The 19,391-nt window shown below is 40.1% G+C and overlaps 1 protein-coding gene across 5 annotated transcripts; it reads left to right on the forward strand.

The window, feature by feature from the left end:
- Positions 1-579: 579 nt before the first annotated feature.
- On the forward strand, positions 580-19,276 carry Dhc64C (dynein heavy chain, cytoplasmic). 5 transcript variants are annotated; one of them, XM_026811610.1, is made up of 21 exons: positions 580-930; positions 1,480-3,092; positions 3,154-3,289; positions 3,350-3,723; positions 3,916-3,951; positions 4,520-4,591; positions 4,672-8,417; positions 8,502-8,812; positions 8,887-8,975; positions 9,180-9,209; positions 9,354-10,500; positions 10,581-11,076; positions 11,159-11,774; positions 11,845-12,639; positions 12,701-12,902; positions 13,073-13,268; positions 14,315-14,432; positions 14,517-14,888; positions 14,971-17,733; positions 17,816-18,013; positions 18,079-19,276. In XM_026811610.1, the coding sequence occupies exons 1-21, from the start codon at positions 687-689 to the stop codon at positions 18,511-18,513; spliced, it is 13,989 nt and encodes a 4,662-aa protein (XP_026667411.1). In that variant the 5' UTR covers positions 580-686; the 3' UTR covers positions 18,514-19,276. The 5 variants fall into 5 exon arrangements, with proteins under 5 accessions (XP_026667411.1, XP_017876080.1, XP_017876081.1 ...); XM_018020591.2 differs by lacking the exon at positions 13,073-13,268 and adding an exon at positions 13,707-13,905; XM_018020592.2 differs by lacking the exons at positions 9,180-9,209; positions 13,073-13,268 and adding an exon at positions 13,707-13,905.
- Positions 19,277-19,391: the final 115 nt, after the last annotated feature.

Below are 19,391 nucleotides of genomic sequence, written 5' to 3' on the forward strand. Positions count from 1 at the left end.
TTAATCTGGCATCTCTGTGGCAACCACCCTTTCCTTATTCCATAGCCTTTCTCTCTCTCTCTTGCTCCCTCTCACTCTCTCCTCACGCCTGCGTGCACTATCATACTGACATACGAACATGTTACGTCGCAAAATAATTTAAGTATCATTCCCATTGTAGTTGTACGATAATGATGATGCACGATTGTTCTAAAAGTATAAGGGCGGTATTCAGAGTCCTTACTTATTTTTAAGATTTAAGCATTTCCTATCCTCGGCAATCCCATATTTCCAGGCGATTTTAAGAATAAGCAACGACTCTGAACTTTGAATACCACCCTGAAAAGTTAATCAAAGCTGTGAGCCTCTTTAATACACTCAAGTAATATAGATAAAATAAAAGCACAATGTGCAGGAGAAGCAAATAAAGATATTGGTAAGTTGAGCGCTGTGAAGTTAAAATTGTGAATTTACTTTTACAGGCGAAGGTAGCGTGGAAATCAGCCAAAACGATGGATAAGATAGGGAGTATGGAAATGGCATTATTAGTAGAGAATCGTCGCAGCGTGTGAGCACTTCCGTGGAAGTGCAAGTAGTCTATGCCTGTTATAGGTCGTCATCGCTCGTGTGACAGTTCATCCTAGAGCGGGGGTCGACCGATCACCCGCTCAAGATTTTAAAAATTTTGCGATATTGATTAACGTAAAATGGGTGACTCCTTGGACGGCTCTGGGGAACCGTCCCCGGAGTCTCAAATTGTCATGGTTGTATCATATTCGGTGTTTACTAATTATTTAAAAAAGGTCGTAACGGTCCTTGTGCCCGACGAAGATCTGGTACCACCCTCGTTCAATACCGCACTCGACGATAAAAACAATCAGGAGTCTATAAGAAAATTCATAACCGACTCGCAGGTGTGGGCGCTTTACATACAAAGAAGTTCGAGCAAAGGTAGGTGTTACTCGGTTTGCAACAAATGATTAATCGATTTGCTGTTGGCGATTTTGCACACTGCCCTCCCCCGTGATATCCTCCATTGCAGTCTTCCGATACAACGGTACATTAAGCCGCAATAGGAAACGTATCCTGAATATTAGCGTAACGTTTGTCGTTTGATGCGGTCAAATCTTTCATGAACATGACTCATACGTTAATATAATCGATACACGTAATAACGTCATTGCGTTCTTTTTCTACAATATTTTTTCGAATTTTGAGTACGTCACCATACAAATATGTACCGGTACATAATCTTTCATGCTAATTACGCTCCTGTTTTATGCAATGTCCGAATCATTGCACGTGTCAATAAAATATTAACAAACGTAGTAATTACATATAAACGAATAATTACATATACATGATCTATATTTTTTATCGTTTTTTCTTGTATGTATTATCGTTGAGCAACATGTATATTGATATAATGAGAATAGAATTTATTATACAATTTCATGTTGTCCTTGTTGTAATCCTAATCCGACCAATTATTATTTTCAGAGGAAGACAACAATGAAGCAGATGAAGAGAAAGAGAATGTTGTCTTTTATATATCAAATGAGATACATTTTACTAGTCCTAAAATGGCCTCCTTAGTTTTGACCAAACGTGGAGCTGTGATTGAAGCTGATAAAAACATTCATTCACAAGTACGTTTAGTTACCTTTTCTGATGGACCACCATATGAGATGTTGCATGCAATAAGTAAAACTATGGCCCCATATTTTAAAAGTTACGTAAAAGAAACAGGCCGTGCAGACAGAGAAGGTGATAAAATGGCACCATCTGTAGAAAAGAAGATAGCAGAACTTGAAATGGGTTTATTGCATTTACAACAAAACATTGATATACCTGAGATATCCTTACAAATTCATCCGCTCGTGGCACAAGTAATTAAACAGTGTGGAGAAGAAAATCGTAAACCCAAAGTCGCGGATTTTGGTGATAAGGTCGAGGATTCAACATTCCTGAATCAATTGCAGAATGGCGTTAACAGATGGATTAAAGAAATTCAGAAGGTCACTAAATTGAATCGTGACCCGGAATCAGGTACTGCTTTGCAAGAGATTTCATTCTGGTTAAATTTGGAGAGAGCACTGCATAGAATACAAGAAAAACGGGAAAGTATAGAAATAACACTGACACTTGACATACTTAAGCATGGGAAAAGATTCCATGCGACAGTTAGTTTTGATATAGATACTGGCCTACAACAGGCTTTGGCTACCGTCAATGATTACAATCCGTTGATGAAAGACTTTCCAATCAATGATTTATTGTCGGCTACAGAACTCGAGAGAATAAGAACTAGTGTACAGCAAATATTCATGCACTTGAGAAAGATCAGGAACACGAAGTATCCAGTCCAAAGGGCGCTGAGATTGATAGAAGCAATCTCCAGAGATCTGGGTCAGCAACTTCTTAAAGTGTTAGGTACGAGGAGATTAATGCACATTCCGTTTGATGAATTTGAGAAAGTTATGGAACAATGTTTTGATGTGTTTAACACATGGGATGATGAATATGAAAAATTAACTGGTCTACTGAGAGATATCGTGAAGAAAAAGCGCGAGGAACACATGAAAATGGTATGGAGAGTTTCGTTAGCGCATAAAAAATTACAGACTAGGATGGAACAAATGCGAAACTTCCGTCGACAACATGAACAACTTCGAACAGTGATCGTTCGCGTACTCAGACCTACTGTACGTCAAAATAATAGCAACCCTGCAATAGAAACACCAGATAACGATAACGTAAAGATAGAGTTCGCTTTGGATGCTGCGGATGCAAACGCCATTAGCGAAGTGAATTTAGCATACGAAAACGTAAAGGAAATTGATTGCCTAGATATCACGAAGGAAGGCGTTGAATCTTGGAAAGCTGCTGTTTGCAGATACGAAGATCGTATCGAGCAAGTCGAAGCGAGAATTACAGCACATCTCCGAGATCAGTTGGGTACCGCGAAAAACGCAAATGAGATGTTCAGAATTTTCTCGCGCTTTAATGCTCTTTTCGTAAGGCCGCACATTCGAGGTGCTATCAGAGAATACCAGACGCAGTTGATACAACGAGTAAAGGATGATATCGAAGCATTACATGAAAAGTTTAAGGTATAGCAACAGGAAAGCAACACCGATTATTTACGATTACTAATGATTATATTAATAACAGGTTCAGTATGCGCAAAGCAAATGTTGTAAGATGAGTACAGTAAGAGATTTACCACCTGTTGCTGGCTCTATTATCTGGGTTAAACAAATAGATTACCAACTTACGATGTATTTAAAACGAGTTGAGGATGTATTAGGTAAATATCAAAAACATATATACTAGAAATTTATTGTTCTTACTCATTGTACTTTGATAGGTAAAGGATGGGAAAGTCATATTGAGGGTCAAAAATTGAAAGCCGACGGGGATAGTTTCCGCATGAAATTGTCAACTCAGGAAATTTTTGATGATTGGGCACGTAAAGTGCAACAGAGAAATCTCGGTGTTACCGGAAGGATTTTCACTATAGAAAACGTACGATCGCGAACGGGTCGTGGTAACATATTGAAACTAAAAGTGAATTTCCTTCCTGAAATTATTACGTTATCGAAGGAAGTGAGGAATTTGAGAAATCTCGGTTTCCGCGTACCCTTACCGATTATGAACAGAGCGCACCAGGCCAATCAGTTATACCCCTTCGCCATCAGCTTGATCGAAAGTATCAGGACTTACGAAAGAACGCTCGAAAAGGTAACGTATTGTCTTTTTAATTACATGAATCTGAATTTGGTGTATGATCTTAAAAAGCTTTCACCACTATTTTTACGATAAGTATGACCAATTTTGAGGTTTGAAAATTGCGAGTTAAAGGATAGACAATGGTTAATAGAATATATTAGCAATACTGATATTTCTAATTCCTTGGATGTCCAATATTTTTAGCTTACCAATCGGAGTCCCCACTGCCCTACGCTGAAGGTAGTCATATACGATGCTTTCAGGAATTATGCATCTTGCTATATCTGCAAATTATTATTATTATTATGTGCCTGCTTAGCTCTCGTAGAAAAGTGTATATTGCAAGATGATACATATTTTATTTTGATCAATTGGAAGCAACTAGTATACTATTGATTAAAACATGATTAGGTCCAATACAGGGTTTACGGAAAGCCGGAAAAAACTCGGGACTTCCTATTTTTCAGTACTTAAATTTTGAGAACATCTTTATTTCTCTAATTTCAGTAGCCTTTAATTTTATACAAAAACCATCAGTTCCATTTCATATGCCATTAGTTGATTTGAACAGTTTGGCTGTCTGCATATTCCGAAAATTCTTAGTAATCAATATTTTACATTTCTCCATAATTATCGAACGCAAATGATATTAGCATAAGCTAGGAACATATAAAACTTTTGTTTGCTTTCTTATTTGTCCTATCATTGAATGGTAAATCGTAATTTATGTCGTAAAAGTGTATTGGTATGGACGAAGATCGAACTGTATTTTTAAATTGTTATTTTCATACTTCATCTTCCTTCCCAGATCGAAGATAAAGCCAGTATTATACCTTTAGTTGCCGGAATGCGAAACGATGTATTGTCGCTTATTTCCGAAGTAAGTTCCAATCATAATTGTATTACAAAGATTAGTTAGTTTTGGCATTAACTACAACTATCTCAATTATTTTAACGTAGGGAATCTCTCTGATTTGGGAAAGTTACAAACTGGATCAATATGTGCAACGTCTTTCCGATGCTGTTGTCTCGTTCCAAGAGAAGGTAGAAGATCTCGTCGTAGTCGAAGAACAACTAGACGTTGATGTTCGCTCTATCGAAACATGCCCTTACTCGGCAAACACATTCGCCGAAATACTTTCAAAAATTCAAAAAGCCGTGGACGAGTTATCTTTGAATAATTATTCGAATTTGAACATCTGGGTGTCCAGGCTGGACGAGGAAGTAGAAAAGAATTTAGCAGCCAGATTGGAAGCGGGAATCAAAGCGTGGACCGATGCACTTACCGGTCAAAAGAAAGAAGTTGATCTGAGTATGGATACGGATGCGCCGTCTCACCCTACTCACAAACCAGGAGGTGATCCGAACATTCAAAACCAGATACACGAAGTTCGAATAACAAATCAGACGATGTATTTGTATCCGAGCATTGAAGATGCAAGATTTCAAATAATGCAACAATTATTCGCCTGGCAAGCCATTGTTACTTCGCAAGTTCGACTTCAGAGCTCGAGGTATCAAGTGGGCTTGGACAAGCCCGAATCTGGTACTTACAGAAATTTACTTACGAAGTTGCCCAACGGAAAGCAACCTTTAGAAGCAGCTTACGAAGCAGTTGAGTCCAAAATGAAGGATATCGCCGATTATGTGGATCAGTGGTTGCGTTATCAAGCTCTCTGGGATCTCCAACCGGACAATCTGTACGGAAAATTGGGAGATAATATAAACTTATGGATGAAGTGTTTGAACGATATCAAGAAGACTAGAGCTACATTCGATACATCGGATACCAGACGCGAATTCGGCCCCGTTATCATCGATTTCGCGAAAGTACAGAGTAAAGTGTCTTTGAAGTACGATTCATGGCACAAGGAAACGCTTGGCAAATTCGGAACTCTTCTCGGTAACGAAATGGTTAGTTTTCACGCGCAGGTATCGAAGTCCAGGAGTGATTTAGAACAACAGTCGATCGAAGCTGCCAGTACTTCGGATGCGGTTGGATTCATTACTTACGTTCAATCTTTGAAACGTAAAATGAAAGCTTGGGAAAAACAAGTTGACATATATCGCGAGGGTCAAAGAATATTAGAACGTCAGAGGTTCCAGTTCCCTTCGTCGTGGTTGCACGTAGATAACATAGAAGGAGAATGGAGTGCGTTCAACGAGATAATCAAGAGGAAGGATACTAGTATACAGACACAAGTCGCGTCGTTGCAAATGAAGATTGTAGCGGAGGATAAAGCGGTTGAAATAAGGACTACTGATTTCCTAAGCGATTGGGAAAAGGGTAAACCGGTCGAGGGTCACTTGCGACCGGATGATGCGTTACAACAACTACAGCTATTCGAGAGCAAGTTCGCCAGATTGAAAGAAGAAAGAGATAATGTGGCGAAGGCTAAAGAAGCTTTGGAACTGCAAGAACCGGGAGTAGTATCCACTACCGAAGACAGAATGCAAGTAGTATTCGAAGAACTTCAAGACTTGAGAGGAGTTTGGTCGGAATTGTCGAAAATATGGGCACAGATCGACGATACGCGAGAGAAGCCATGGCTGTCCGTTCAACCAAGGAAATTGCGTCAACAATTGGACGCTATGATGGCGCAACTTAAGGAATTACCAGCTAGGTTGAGACAATATTCTTCATACGAATACGTTAAAAAAATGCTACAAAATTACACCAAAGTTAATATGCTGATCGTCGAATTAAAGTCGGACGCTTTGAAAGAGAGACACTGGAAACAATTAACGAAACAGTTGCGAGTAAATTGGGTACTAAGTGAGCTCACCCTTGGTCAAGTTTGGGACGTGAATCTGCAGAAGAATGAGAGTATTGTCAAAGACATTATTCTTGTTGCTCAAGGTGAAATGGCATTGGAAGAATTCTTGAAACAAGTACGAGAATCTTGGCAAACTTATGAATTGGATCTAATAAATTACCAAAGCAAATGTCGATTAATACGCGGTTGGGATGATCTGTTTAATAAAGTGAAGGAACATATCAATTCCGTAGCTGCGATGAAACTTTCGCCTTATTATAAGGTGTTCGAGGAAGAGGCGTTGACTTGGGAAGAGAAGTTAAATAGAATTAACGCCTTATTTGACGTGTGGATAGATGTTCAACGACGTTGGGTTTATTTGGAAGGCATCTTCTCGGGAAGCGCTGATATTAAAACTCTGCTACCCGTTGAAACGTCTCGCTTCCAGAGTATCAGTTCCGAGTTTCTTGGACTTATGAAGAAAGTATCAAAATCTCCAATGGTGATGGACGTCCTGAACATTCCAGGTGTACAGAGAGCACTCGAACGTTTGGCTGATCTACTGGGAAAAATACAAAAAGCTCTAGGAGAGTATCTCGAAAGAGAGCGCACATCGTTTCCGCGATTTTACTTCGTGGGTGACGAGGATCTGTTGGAAATCATCGGTAACAGTAAAAACATCGCAAGATTGCAGAAACATTTTAAGAAAATGTTTGCCGGCATAGCTGCTATTCTTTTGAATGAAGATAACACCGTCATTACCGGGATCGCATCACGCGAAGGAGAAGAAGTACTTTTTCAAAATCCAGTATCCACTGTTGACCACCCAAAAATTAACGAATGGTTAACTCTCGTAGAAAAAGAGATGAGAGTCACGTTGGCGTCAAGCCTCGCAAGAGCAGTGCAAGATATCAAACAGTTCAAAGATGGCAATATTAATGCTCAAGCTTTCATGAAATGGTGTGATAACTATCAGGCTCAAATCATAGTCTTGGCAGCTCAGATTTTATGGTCGGAAGATGTGGAAGCTGCTCTTCATGAAGTGCAAAACGATCCAGGCAAAAACTCCTTGGAGAGAGTGTTGCTTCAAGTTGAGGGTACGCTGAACATTTTAGCGGATTCTGTCCTTCAAGAACAACCTGCGTTGAGACGAAAGAAATTAGAGCATTTGATCAACGAATTTGTACACAAACGCACAGTGACACGAAGATTAATAGCGAACAAAGTTTCGAACCCGAAAGCGTTCGAATGGCTGTGCGAAATGAGATTCTATTTCGATCCAAGACAAACCGAGGTTTTGCAACAACTTACGATTCATATGGCAAACGCGAAATTCTTCTATGGATTCGAATACTTAGGAGTACAAGATAGATTGGTACAAACACCGTTGACCGATAGATGTTACTTGACTATGACTCAGGCTTTGGAAGCTCGTCTTGGAGGTTCTCCATTCGGACCGGCTGGAACAGGAAAAACCGAATCGGTTAAAGCGCTTGGCCACCAACTTGGAAGATTTGTATTAGTATTTAATTGTGATGAAACATTCGACTTCCAAGCAATGGGTCGTATTTTCGTTGGTCTTTGCCAAGTCGGAGCCTGGGGCTGCTTCGATGAATTCAATCGCCTCGAAGAACGTATGCTTTCAGCGGTTTCTCAACAAGTGCAAACCATTCAAGAGGCACTGAAGAGTCAAATGGAAGGAAAGAAAGAAGGGATGCTTTGCGTAGAGTTAGTGGGAAAACAAGTTAAAGTATCCACGGATATGGCGATCTTTATTACAATGAATCCAGGCTATGCTGGACGATCGAATCTACCTGATAATTTGAAGAAACTCTTCAGATCACTAGCCATGACCACCCCCGACAGACAATTAATCGCTGAAGTAATGCTTTTCAGTCAAGGTTTCAGATCAGCTGAAAAATTAGCCTGCAAGATCGTACCGTTCTTCAAGTAAGTTTGTTACCAACTTACTTCTTTATTAAAATAAATGTATGTATATTTCTCTATTTGTTTAACGTATGATATTAACTTCAGATTGTGCGATGAACAACTTTCCAATCAATCTCATTATGATTTTGGTCTGCGTGCGCTCAAGTCTGTACTTATTTCCGCTGGAAATGTTAAACGTGATCGAATTCAAAAAATTAAGGAAGGTATGCAGACTCGCGGCGAAACTAATATCGACGAAGCTTCGATTGCTGAAAATTTACCGGAACAAGAAATCCTCATTCAATCTGTTTGCGAGACAATGGTACCAAAATTAGTCGCCGAGGATATTCCATTACTGTTCAGTTTACTCAATGATGTGTTCCCGAATGTAAATTACACACGTGCTGAAATGAAAGGTAATCATTGCTTTAGAGTAATGTCTTGCATTTATTATATGGTTTGTGTACTATAAATGAAATTATGTTATCAGGACTGAAAGATCAGATTAGGAAGGTATGCATGGAGGAGTATTTTGTTTGCGGCGAGGGTGACGAACAAGGAGGAGCTTGGCAGGAGAAGGTAAGATAACATTATAAGACAACGTACTGTAAATCATTTCGTCATTTCCATTACCCTGTTATTTCATCGTTAGAACTAATATGCATGACATAACGTAGAATAAGTGATTTGACAAAAGTTTTATAAATTCCGTAAAGAAAACTAACTGTATGATAAACTATGTCCTCCTAATTGTTGAACTGTTTATCATATGCGCACCCCCAGGAAATGGTCGGTGAGACCTGGGTAGAAAAGGTGAGACAAAAATTAAACCGTGATTGCATGATCAATATCTTATGATTTCATAAAGATCCTATTTCGTGAATTCGCATGGTTGTCATAACTGTCATTTTCTTTTTATTTCATTAATTAACGTCTCTACATAACGCTTTCATGTAGGTGCTGCAACTTTACCAAATTTGCAATCTGAACCATGGATTGATGATGGTCGGCCCGAGCGGTTCTGGAAAAACGACAGCGTGGAAAGTATTATTGAAAGCTCTAGAGAGATTCGAAGGTATAGAAGGAGTTGCCCATGTGATCGACCCTAAAGCTATCAGCAAAGAAACATTATACGGTGTGTTGGATCCGAATACACGCGAATGGACGGACGGGCTTTTTACGCATATCCTCAGAAAGATCATTGATAACGTGAGAGGAGAAATTAACAAACGACAGTGGATTATATTCGACGGCGATGTCGATCCGGAGTGGGTAGAGAATTTAAATTCCGTATTGGACGATAATAAATTGCTTACGTTACCAAATGGTGAACGTTTGAGTTTACCACCGAATGTGAGAGTTATGTTCGAGGTCCAAGATCTGAAATACGCCACGTTGGCTACCGTTTCCCGTTGCGGTATGGTTTGGTTCTCCGAGGATGTGCTTTCAACGGAGATGATATTCGAGAATTACATGCTACGTTTGAAAAACATTCCACTCGAAGATGGTGAAGAAGATAATCTCGGCAAGAAGGCAACGGAGAAAGACGAAACTATGTCTCCCGCGTTATCTGTGCAGAGAGAAGTTGCTAGCATTTTGCAAAGCTACTTTGCTCCTGACGGATTGGTAGTGAGATGTCTAGAATACGCGATGAAACAAGAACACATAATGGACTTTACGCGTCTTCGAGCGTTAAGTTCGTTGTTTTCTATGTTGAATCAAGCTGTACGCAACGTTTTGCAGTATAACCATACACATACCGATTTCCCGTTACCGAACGAACAACTGGAACGATACATCCCGAAATGTTTAGTATACGCATTGCTATGGAGTTTTGCTGGTGATGCTAAGTTGAAAGTTAGATCAGACTTGGGCGATTTCGTTCGGTCAATCACTACCGTACCTTTGCCAACGCAAAGTAACATTCCTATCATCGATTTCGAAGTTAGTATCCATGGTGAGTGGTTACCTTGGAGCAATAAAGTTCCACAAATCGAAGTAGAAACGCACAAAGTCGCTAGCCCAGATATCGTTGTACCTACCTTGGACACCGTGAGGCATGAGAGTTTACTATACACGTGGTTGGCTGAGCATAAACCAATAGGTAATTGTAATGTTACTATAGACATTGATTTAGAACGATTACAGAACTGTATTATGAGTTTTCGTAATTTACACTTCCAGTGCTTTGCGGGCCGCCGGGTTCGGGTAAAACCATGACCCTGTTCTCCGCTTTGCGAGCTCTACCTGATATGGAAGTCGTTGGTCTCAACTTCTCGTCCGCCACAACGCCCGAATTGCTGTTAAAAACTTTCGATCACTACTGCGAGTATCGTAAAACACCAAATGGTGTTGTGCTTTCACCAGTACAGCTGGGCAAATGGCTGGTCCTATTTTGCGATGAAATTAATTTACCTGATATGGATAACTATGGAACACAACGCGTGATCTCGTTCCTAAGACAATTGGTAGAACATAGAGGTTTCTACCGAACTAGCGATCAAGCATGGGTCAGTTTAGAGAGAATACAGTTCGTCGGTGCTTGTAATCCTCCTACAGATCCAGGTAGAAAGCCTCTCAGTCATAGATTTTTACGCCACGTTCCGGTTATATATGTCGACTATCCGGGAGAAACATCGTTGAAGCAAATTTATGGCACATTTACGCGCGCTATGCTTCGGTAAGAGTGTTAAATCTTAACTATTATTGTCTCTATTCGTAAGAGATACAAAATTTATTCAATTTGTAATTCTTTTCTGCAGGTTGACACCTTCTTTGAGAGGATATGCGGAGCCTTTAACAAACGCGATGGTAGAGTTCTATCTAGCTTCGCAGGAAAGATTTACACAAGACATGCAACCGCATTATGTTTACTCTCCGCGTGAGATGACGCGTTGGGTGCGTGGCATCTGTGAAGCTATTAGACCTCTCGACAGTTTGTCGGTCGAAGGTTTGGTACGATTGTGGGCGCACGAGGCTCTTCGTCTCTTCCAGGACAGACTGGTGGAAGATTCCGAGAGAGCTTGGACCAACAAAAATATAGATACAGTCGCAATGAAACACTTTATGGGCGTGGATAAGGAAAAATCGTTAGCCAGACCCATTTTGTACAGCAACTGGTTATCCAAAGATTACGTGCCGGTTAACAGGCAAGAATTACGAGATTATGTCAGGGCGAGATTGAAAGTATTTTACGAAGAAGAATTGGACGTTCCTTTGGTACTTTTCGACGAGGTTCTGGAACACGTGTTACGAATCGACAGAATTTTCCGTCAGCCTCAGGGACACTTACTACTAATTGGTGTTTCTGGTGCTGGCAAGACAACTCTGTCTAGATTCGTTGCTTGGATGAATGGCTTGTCCATTTTCCAAATAAAGGTATACATTTATAGGTTGTTTTATTTACATGACTTAAAAATGTCACTTTAATTTTTATTTACATCTTAAGGTTCATAACAAATACACGGGTGAAGATTTTGATGAGGATCTACGTCAAGTTTTAAGAAGATCCGGTTGTAAAGACGAGAAGATAGCATTCATTCTCGATGAGTCTAATGTCCTAGATTCCGGTTTCCTGGAACGCATGAACACTCTGCTTGCGAATGGAGAAGTACCCGGCTTGTTTGAGGGTGACGAGTACACAACGCTCATGACGCAATGCAAAGAAGGAGCACAGCGCGAGGGTCTTATGTTAGATTCGAATGAGGAATTGTACAAATGGTTTACTGGTCAAGTCATGAAGAATTTACACGTGGTATTCACGATGAACCCCAGCACGGATGGTCTTAAGGATCGTGCTGCAACCTCACCAGCATTGTTCAACAGATGCGTATTAAATTGGTTCGGCGATTGGTCGGACAACGCTCTCTTCCAGGTCGGCAAGGAGTTCACCAGTCGCGTGGATTTGGAAAGACCCACGTGGAGGTGTCCAGACTTCTTCCCCTCGGTTTGTTCCCTGATTCCAGCGCAACCTTCTCACAGAGATGCCGTAATAAACGCTTGCGTTTACGTACACCAAACATTGCATAAAGCTAACGCCAGGCTCGCTAAACGTGGCGGTCGAACAATGGCCATCACTCCTCGTCATTATTTGGATTTCATCAATCATTTTGTGAAATTGTATCAAGAAAAAAGGAGCGATTTAGAGGAACAACAGTTACATTTGAATGTCGGTTTAAGTAAAATCGCGGAGACTGTTGAACAGGTGGAAGAGATGCAAAAGAGTTTAGCTATAAAGTCTCAGGTAGGGTGGATGAAAAAAATAGAAATATTTTTCCTACCTTTACACGAAATGTATATTACAGGAACTACACGCAAAGAACGAAGCCGCGAATGCAAAATTGCGGCAAATGGTTAAGGATCAACAGGAAGCAGAGAAGAAGAAGGTGCAAAGTCAAGAAATTCAACAACAATTGGCTATACAAACCGTAGCTATTAATCAAAAGAGAGACGATGTCATGGCTGATTTAGCACAAGTCGAACCGGCCGTCATCGACGCACAAAACGGTACGTATTATTTGACAATTTTTAATCACCTCTTTATCGCGAATGTATTACGAATGCAAATGGTTCGTATATTTTCGCACACTCGTTGCTATCATTTTTTATATTCTTTAACGCGTGAACAACGCGTACAAAATGCACATTGCGCTGAAAAATATTTGCGATGAGTGTAGCCGTGAAGGGGATTAAGCGACAGTATCTTGTCGAAATTCGATCGATGGCGAATCCTCCAAGCATCGTAAAGGTAGCTTTAGAGTCTATATGCCTGTTGCTCGAGGAAAATGCTACCGACTGGAAACAAATCCGCGCTGTCATTATGAAAGATAGTTTCATACCAACGATCGTCAACTTCAACACGGAGGATATAGCGTAAGAAATGTTTCTGGATTCGTTGAATGTTGAATACTCGCGTAGGAATTTACCGAAAGGCAAATTATGATTAAATAACCGCTTAACGTATATGTTATATTTATTTGCTGATACTCACCCACGTACAGTTATGCGTTCTTATAAGATGAAAAAAACCGTGAAATGCTTTTTGGATAAAATACTTTTCTTTCACATAAAAATGAATGGTATCGTGAAATATCCGTCAAGAACGATTATAAGGACGTAACATGATACGTAAAAAGAACTATGTTAATGTAAATAAAATTTTCTCTTCATGTCTAACTTTTCTATAGGTCTGCTAAACCGATGCGGCTGCTCTTCGTGTAACATCGTTGTAACTCTCCTAATTTGCACATTGCCTGCAGCACATTTTTTTCTTTGTACTATATAAAATCCTTTCGTGTGTTGTTTGTATAGCGGTGAAATCGATAAAGAAACAACATTTAGTCGAAGTTCGTTCCATGGCGAATCCGCCGGCGATCGTGAAGGTCGCATTGGAGTCTATCTGCTTGTTGCTCGGTGAAAATGCCAGCGATTGGAAATCTATCCGCGCTGTCATCATGAGAGACAATTTCATCAATACTATCGTCTCTAATTTCAGTACTGAGGATATAACGTAAGCATGCTTTCATTGTTCGTTTTAACTCGACACACGATCGAATTCTTCGATCAAGGGATCAGCGAACACGATTCGTTGATACAGACATCATTTCGAGATAATAGATGATCACAGTGGAATAAGATGACGTTAATTTATTCAGACGAATGATTAAGAGATTTGTATGATACTAATATAATCGTATGTGTGTATAACTAATTTCTGTGCTTGCTGATCTCAAACTTAAAAGAATATGTACAATAATTCACAAAGCACAATCGTTGATTACTTAAAGCATGTGAACGAAGATAATTAGCAAACTTATTTTGTTACTAACAATAATTGTATATAATATACTATGCTAAAACATCATTCATAATCGTTGTAAAAATGTTATTAAACCGTTACATTTTCTGACTTAATGTAGTGATGAAGTCAGGGAAAAAATGAAGCAAAAATACTTGAGCAATCCTGAATATAACTTTGAGAAAGTTAATCGCGCTAGCATGGCATGTGGGCCTCTCGTTAAATGGGCTACCGCACAGGTAATTAATATTTTTTATCTTACATAATTATATTCTTAATAGAGAAATAGATCCATAATTGATAACGTAATCAAACGATTATAGATTGAATACGCGGACATGTTGAAGCGTGTAGAGCCTTTGAGAGACGAACTTCATTCGTTGGAGCGACAGGCGGAAACGAATAAACACAAAGGCGAGGAAGTGAAGAACTTAATCGCTCAGTTGGAGCAGAGCATAGCTTCGTACAAGGAAGAATACGCTCAGCTCATTTCTCAGGCACAAGCTATCAAAGCCGATCTGGAAAGTGTACAAGCCAAAGTAGATCGTTCTATCGCCTTATTAAAATCGTTGGTGATCGAAAGAGAACGATGGGAAGCGACTAGCGAGACATTTAAGAGCCAGATGTCCACGATTATCGGTGATGTACTCCTATCATCTGCTTTCCTAGCTTACGCAGGATACTTCGATCAGCATGTAAGTACTTAGAGAATTTTTCTTAACTGAAGAAAATAAGAATAAACTGATAATTTATTTATTTTTCATTTCTCTTTTTCAGTACCGACAGAACTTGTTCAGTACTTGGTGCCAACATTTACAACAAGCGAATCTTCAATTCAGACCAGATATAGCAAGAACAGAATACCTTTCGAATCCTGACGAGCGTTTGAGATGGCAAGCGAATGCTCTACCAACTGACGATCTCTGCACTGAGAATGCCATCATGTTGAAGCGATTCAACAGGTACCCGTTGATTATCGATCCATCGGGCCAAGCAACAGAGTTTATAATGAACGAGTTCAAAGATCGGAAGATAACTAAGACGAGCTTTTTGGATGATTCGTTCAGAAAGAATCTAGAAAGCGCTTTGCGATTTGGTAATCCATTATTGGTGCAGGACGTCGAAAATTACGATCCAATATTGAATCCTGTTCTAAACAGAGAATTGAGAAGAACAGGTGGCCGTGTGTTGATCACGCTAGGAGATCAAGATATCGATCTTTCGCCGTCGTTTGTAATTTTCTTGTCCACGAGGGACCCAACGGTGGAATTCCCGCCAGACATTTGTTCTCGTGTTACTTTCGTGAATTTCACTGTTACCAGGAGTTCATTACAGAGTCAATGCTTGAATCAAGTTCTGAAAGCGGAACGACCGGATATTGACGAGAAGAGATCCGATTTGTTAAAATTGCAAGGTGAATTCCATCTGCGACTCAGGCAGCTCGAGAAATCTTTGCTACAGGCGTTGAACGATGCCAAAGGAAAGATCCTTGACGACGATTCTGTGATAACTACTCTCGAAACTTTGAAACAGGAAGCGGCCGATATCAGTAAGAAAGTCGAAGAAACGGATAAAGTGATAGCAGAAATTGAAACTGTCTCTCAACAGTACATGCCACTCTCCCAGGCATGTTCGAACATGTATTTCACTATGGACAGCTTAAATCAAGTTCACTTCTTGTATCAGTATTCTCTCAAAATGTTTTTAGATGTTTTCACCTCGGTTTTATGTCAAAACCCAAGGCTTTCCAATATTACCGATCATACACAAAGACTTTCCGTTATAACGAGCGATCTGTTCTCTGCTTGTTACGAACGCGTCGCGCGTGGAATGTTGCACACGGATAGATTGACGTTCGCGTTATTACTGTGCAGAATACACTTGAAAGGTATCACAACGGAATCGACATATGATAGCGAGTTTACATTCTTCTTACGAGGAAAAGAAGGTGTATTGAACATACGGGGACCGATCGTGCCCAACTTGAGCTCGGAACAGCAAGAAGCAATGATACGATTAAGCCTTAGACTGCCAGCTTTCAGAAAACTAGCCGAAAAGATACAAGAAAATGCAGAATTCAATGCGTGGTTACAATCGCCGACACCCGAGAACTGCGTACCGAAGCTCTGGGACGAAGAGAAACCGCTAACGCCCACTGGAACAGCTATGCATCAGTTGTTGATAATCCAAGCATTCCGACCGGATCGCGTAATAGCTGCAGCGTCTTTAGTCGTTGCTTCAGCCTTAGGTGAATCCTTCATGGCTGCTGCAGAAGCGGAACTCGATTTCGCTTCTGTAGTTGAAAATGAATTGAAAGCTACTGTGCCTGCTTTGTTGTGTTCGGTACCAGGCTTCGATGCTTCCGGCCGTGTAGACGATCTGGCAGCCGAATCTGGTAAACAGATAGCAAGCATCGCGATTGGATCCGCGGAAGGTTTCAATCAAGCCGACAGAGCGATAAACATGGCCGTTAAAGCCGGCAGATGGGTATTACTGAAAAATGTCCATTTGGCACCGCAGTGGTTGGTGCAACTCGAAAAGAAATTACACAGTTTGCAGCCACATACTAGTTTTAGATTATTCCTGACTATGGAAATCAATCCGAAAGTGCCCGTCAATCTGCTAAGGGCTGGTAGAATATTCGTCTTCGAACCGCCTCCAGGTATCAGAGCAAATCTGTTGCGAACGTTCAGCACCGTGCCGGCATCAAGAATGATGAAACCACCTAATGAAAGAGCACGTCTCTACTTCTTGCTGGCGTGGTTCCATGCTATCGTTCAAGAACGTCTTCGTTACGCGCCATTAGGATGGGCAAAACACTACGAATTCAATGAGAGCGACTTAAGAGTGGCTTGTGATACTTTGGATACGTGGATAGAGACGACTGCTATGGGAAGAACCAACTTGCCACCAGAGAAGGTTCCTTGGGATGCCCTGGTAACGCTACTCTCTCAGTGCATATACGGTGGCAAGATCGACAATGATTTTGACCAACGTCTTCTCGCGTCATTCCTACGGAAACTTTTCACTCCGCGATCCTTCGAAGCAGATTTTGCACTTGTTGCGAACATCGACGGATTGCAAGGAAGTCAGCGACACATCACTATGCCGGATGGCACCAGGCGCGATCACTTCCTTAAATGGATCGAATCGTTATCCGATAGGCAGACGCCATCGTGGCTTGGCCTACCGAATAATGCGGAGAAGGTGTTGCTTACTACCAGAGGCACAGATTTGGTGTCCAAATTATTGAAAATGCAACAGCTGGAAGACGAAGATGAACTAGCTTACTCTAACGAGGAATCATTGGACACCCCCAGAGAAGCAGAGGCTGACGGTCGTCCGTCATGGATGAGAACCTTGCACAATTCGGCGTCTACGTGGTTACAGTTGCTTCCAAAGAATTTGCCAACGCTGAGGAGAACCGTAGAAAATATTAAAGATCCTCTCTATAGATACTTTGAGAGAGAAGTCAATAGCGGTGCTAAGTTGTTGCAAGATGTGATCCATGACTTGGAGGACGTTGTTCTGATTTGTCAGGTATTTTCAATACCCTTTCCACCATTAATGTTATATTGCATAATGATTTAGATATAAATGTTTTTCTGTATTTTGTTTGCAGGCCAAGAAGAAACAGACCAATTATCACAGAACCATGTTATCGGAATTAGTAAAGGGCATTCTACCTGGCGGATGGAGACGGTACACGGTGCCGAGAGGCTGTACGGTTATACAATGGATAACGGATTTCAGTCACAGAGTTTCACAGTTGCAAGAAGTTTCACGATTAGTGTCTCAAGGAGGAGCCAAAGAAATTAAAGTTCGTATCTTCAATTCTACTTAACTTGTCCGCGTGAGTTGTAACCATATACTTTTTTTTGTTAGAGTTTCCCCGTTTGGCTTGGCGGATTGTTGAATCCAGAAGCATACATTACCGCAACGAGGCAGTGTATAGCACAAGCGAACAGTTGGTCTCTGGAAGAACTTCAGTTGGACGTGACTATAGGGGACAGCGATAACATTGCAACAGATGATTGTTCGTTCGCTGTAACCGGTCTCAAATTGCAAGGAGCGCAATGCAAGGAGAATCAATTATATCTGACTTCAACGATAATGACCGATCTACCAGTTACCATGTTGAGGTGGATACGATCTACTACCGACGATGTACGAAAGGGCAAACTGTCTTTGCCAGTTTACTTAAACAGCACCCGTACTGAATTACTGTTCACCGTCGATTTAAACATTGCTCCTAGTCAAGATCCTCATAGTTTCTACGAGAGAGGAGTCGCTGTTCTTACATCCACTGCTTTGAATTAAATACTATTAAAAAGGAAAGTTAGAATATAAAAGTATATAACGATAAAAGTAATACAGGGAATGGGCAAACGATCTTCTCAGAATTACCACTATGAGTTCTTATTAATACTGTAACGTTTCTAAGAGATATTTATTTACGCATTTGTCCTTAATTAATTATGAAACGATAGGTATTATTATAAATCTTATTTAACTAGCATAGTATTGCGTCCACACTATAATTTCATAGTTGATTATTAACGATATCATTAACCAGAAATGTTTGCCCATTTCTTTGATCGTACTAATATATAAAAACGTAAAATATACAATGAAGAATCATTATTTAACGTTACAAAAGAAAGTTCTCTTCTACACACTATATTATAAACGTGCAACCCATTTTAAAATGGCATATTTTACTGGATAAACAGCATAATCGAAAGAGATGCGAGACATCTGTTTCCGAGTCGATGTTTGGATATAACGAGGTTGTAATATATATATAGTTTATTTAATTTTGTATACGTTGAAAAAACGAATGATCGCTTTCTGCAGCAAAGATACTTTTGCGTTCGCTTAGTGTAAGCGCTAAAGTACTTCAGAATTTATATTATTTGAATGGCATCTAATAAAAAAATAAGAAATAAAAGATCTATCACGCGGTTCAAAAAAAGGTAAAACGCTCTGTACTATTCCTTTGTACTTTGTCTCATTAGATAACTGTAAACATGTCTATTTCTGTAATTAAATGCGATATCGAATATAATATTTAAAATGTGAATGTTGTTTAAATCTCACCGTTTTATTTACCGAGAACCATAGAACCTCATTATAAAGATATAACAGGGAACGAGTTTTAAAAAAGAACATAAAAACTTTATTATGGTCCATAATAT

This window comes from Ceratina calcarata, unplaced genomic scaffold (genome assembly GCF_001652005.2).
Source record: "Ceratina calcarata isolate Rehan_Ccalc_2016 unplaced genomic scaffold, ASM165200v1 scaffold23.2, whole genome shotgun sequence".
Classification (NCBI taxonomy): domain Eukaryota; kingdom Metazoa; phylum Arthropoda; class Insecta; order Hymenoptera; family Apidae; genus Ceratina; species Ceratina calcarata.

What these genes read in the sequence shown, in the direction of transcription:
- Dhc64C (XM_018020591.2), top strand. Translation starts at nt 687, where the DNA reads ATGGGTGACTCCTTGGACGGCTCTGGGGAACCGTCCCCGGAGTCTCAA. An exon ending in CGTCATCGACGCACAAAACG is followed by an intron (nt 12,903 to 13,706) that starts GTACGTATTATT and finishes TTGTTTGTATAG; the next exon opens with CGGTGAAATCGATAAAGAAA. An exon ending in ACGTTGTTCTGATTTGTCAG is followed by an intron (nt 17,734 to 17,815) that starts GTATTTTCAATA and finishes TTTTGTTTGCAG; the next exon opens with GCCAAGAAGAAACAGACCAA.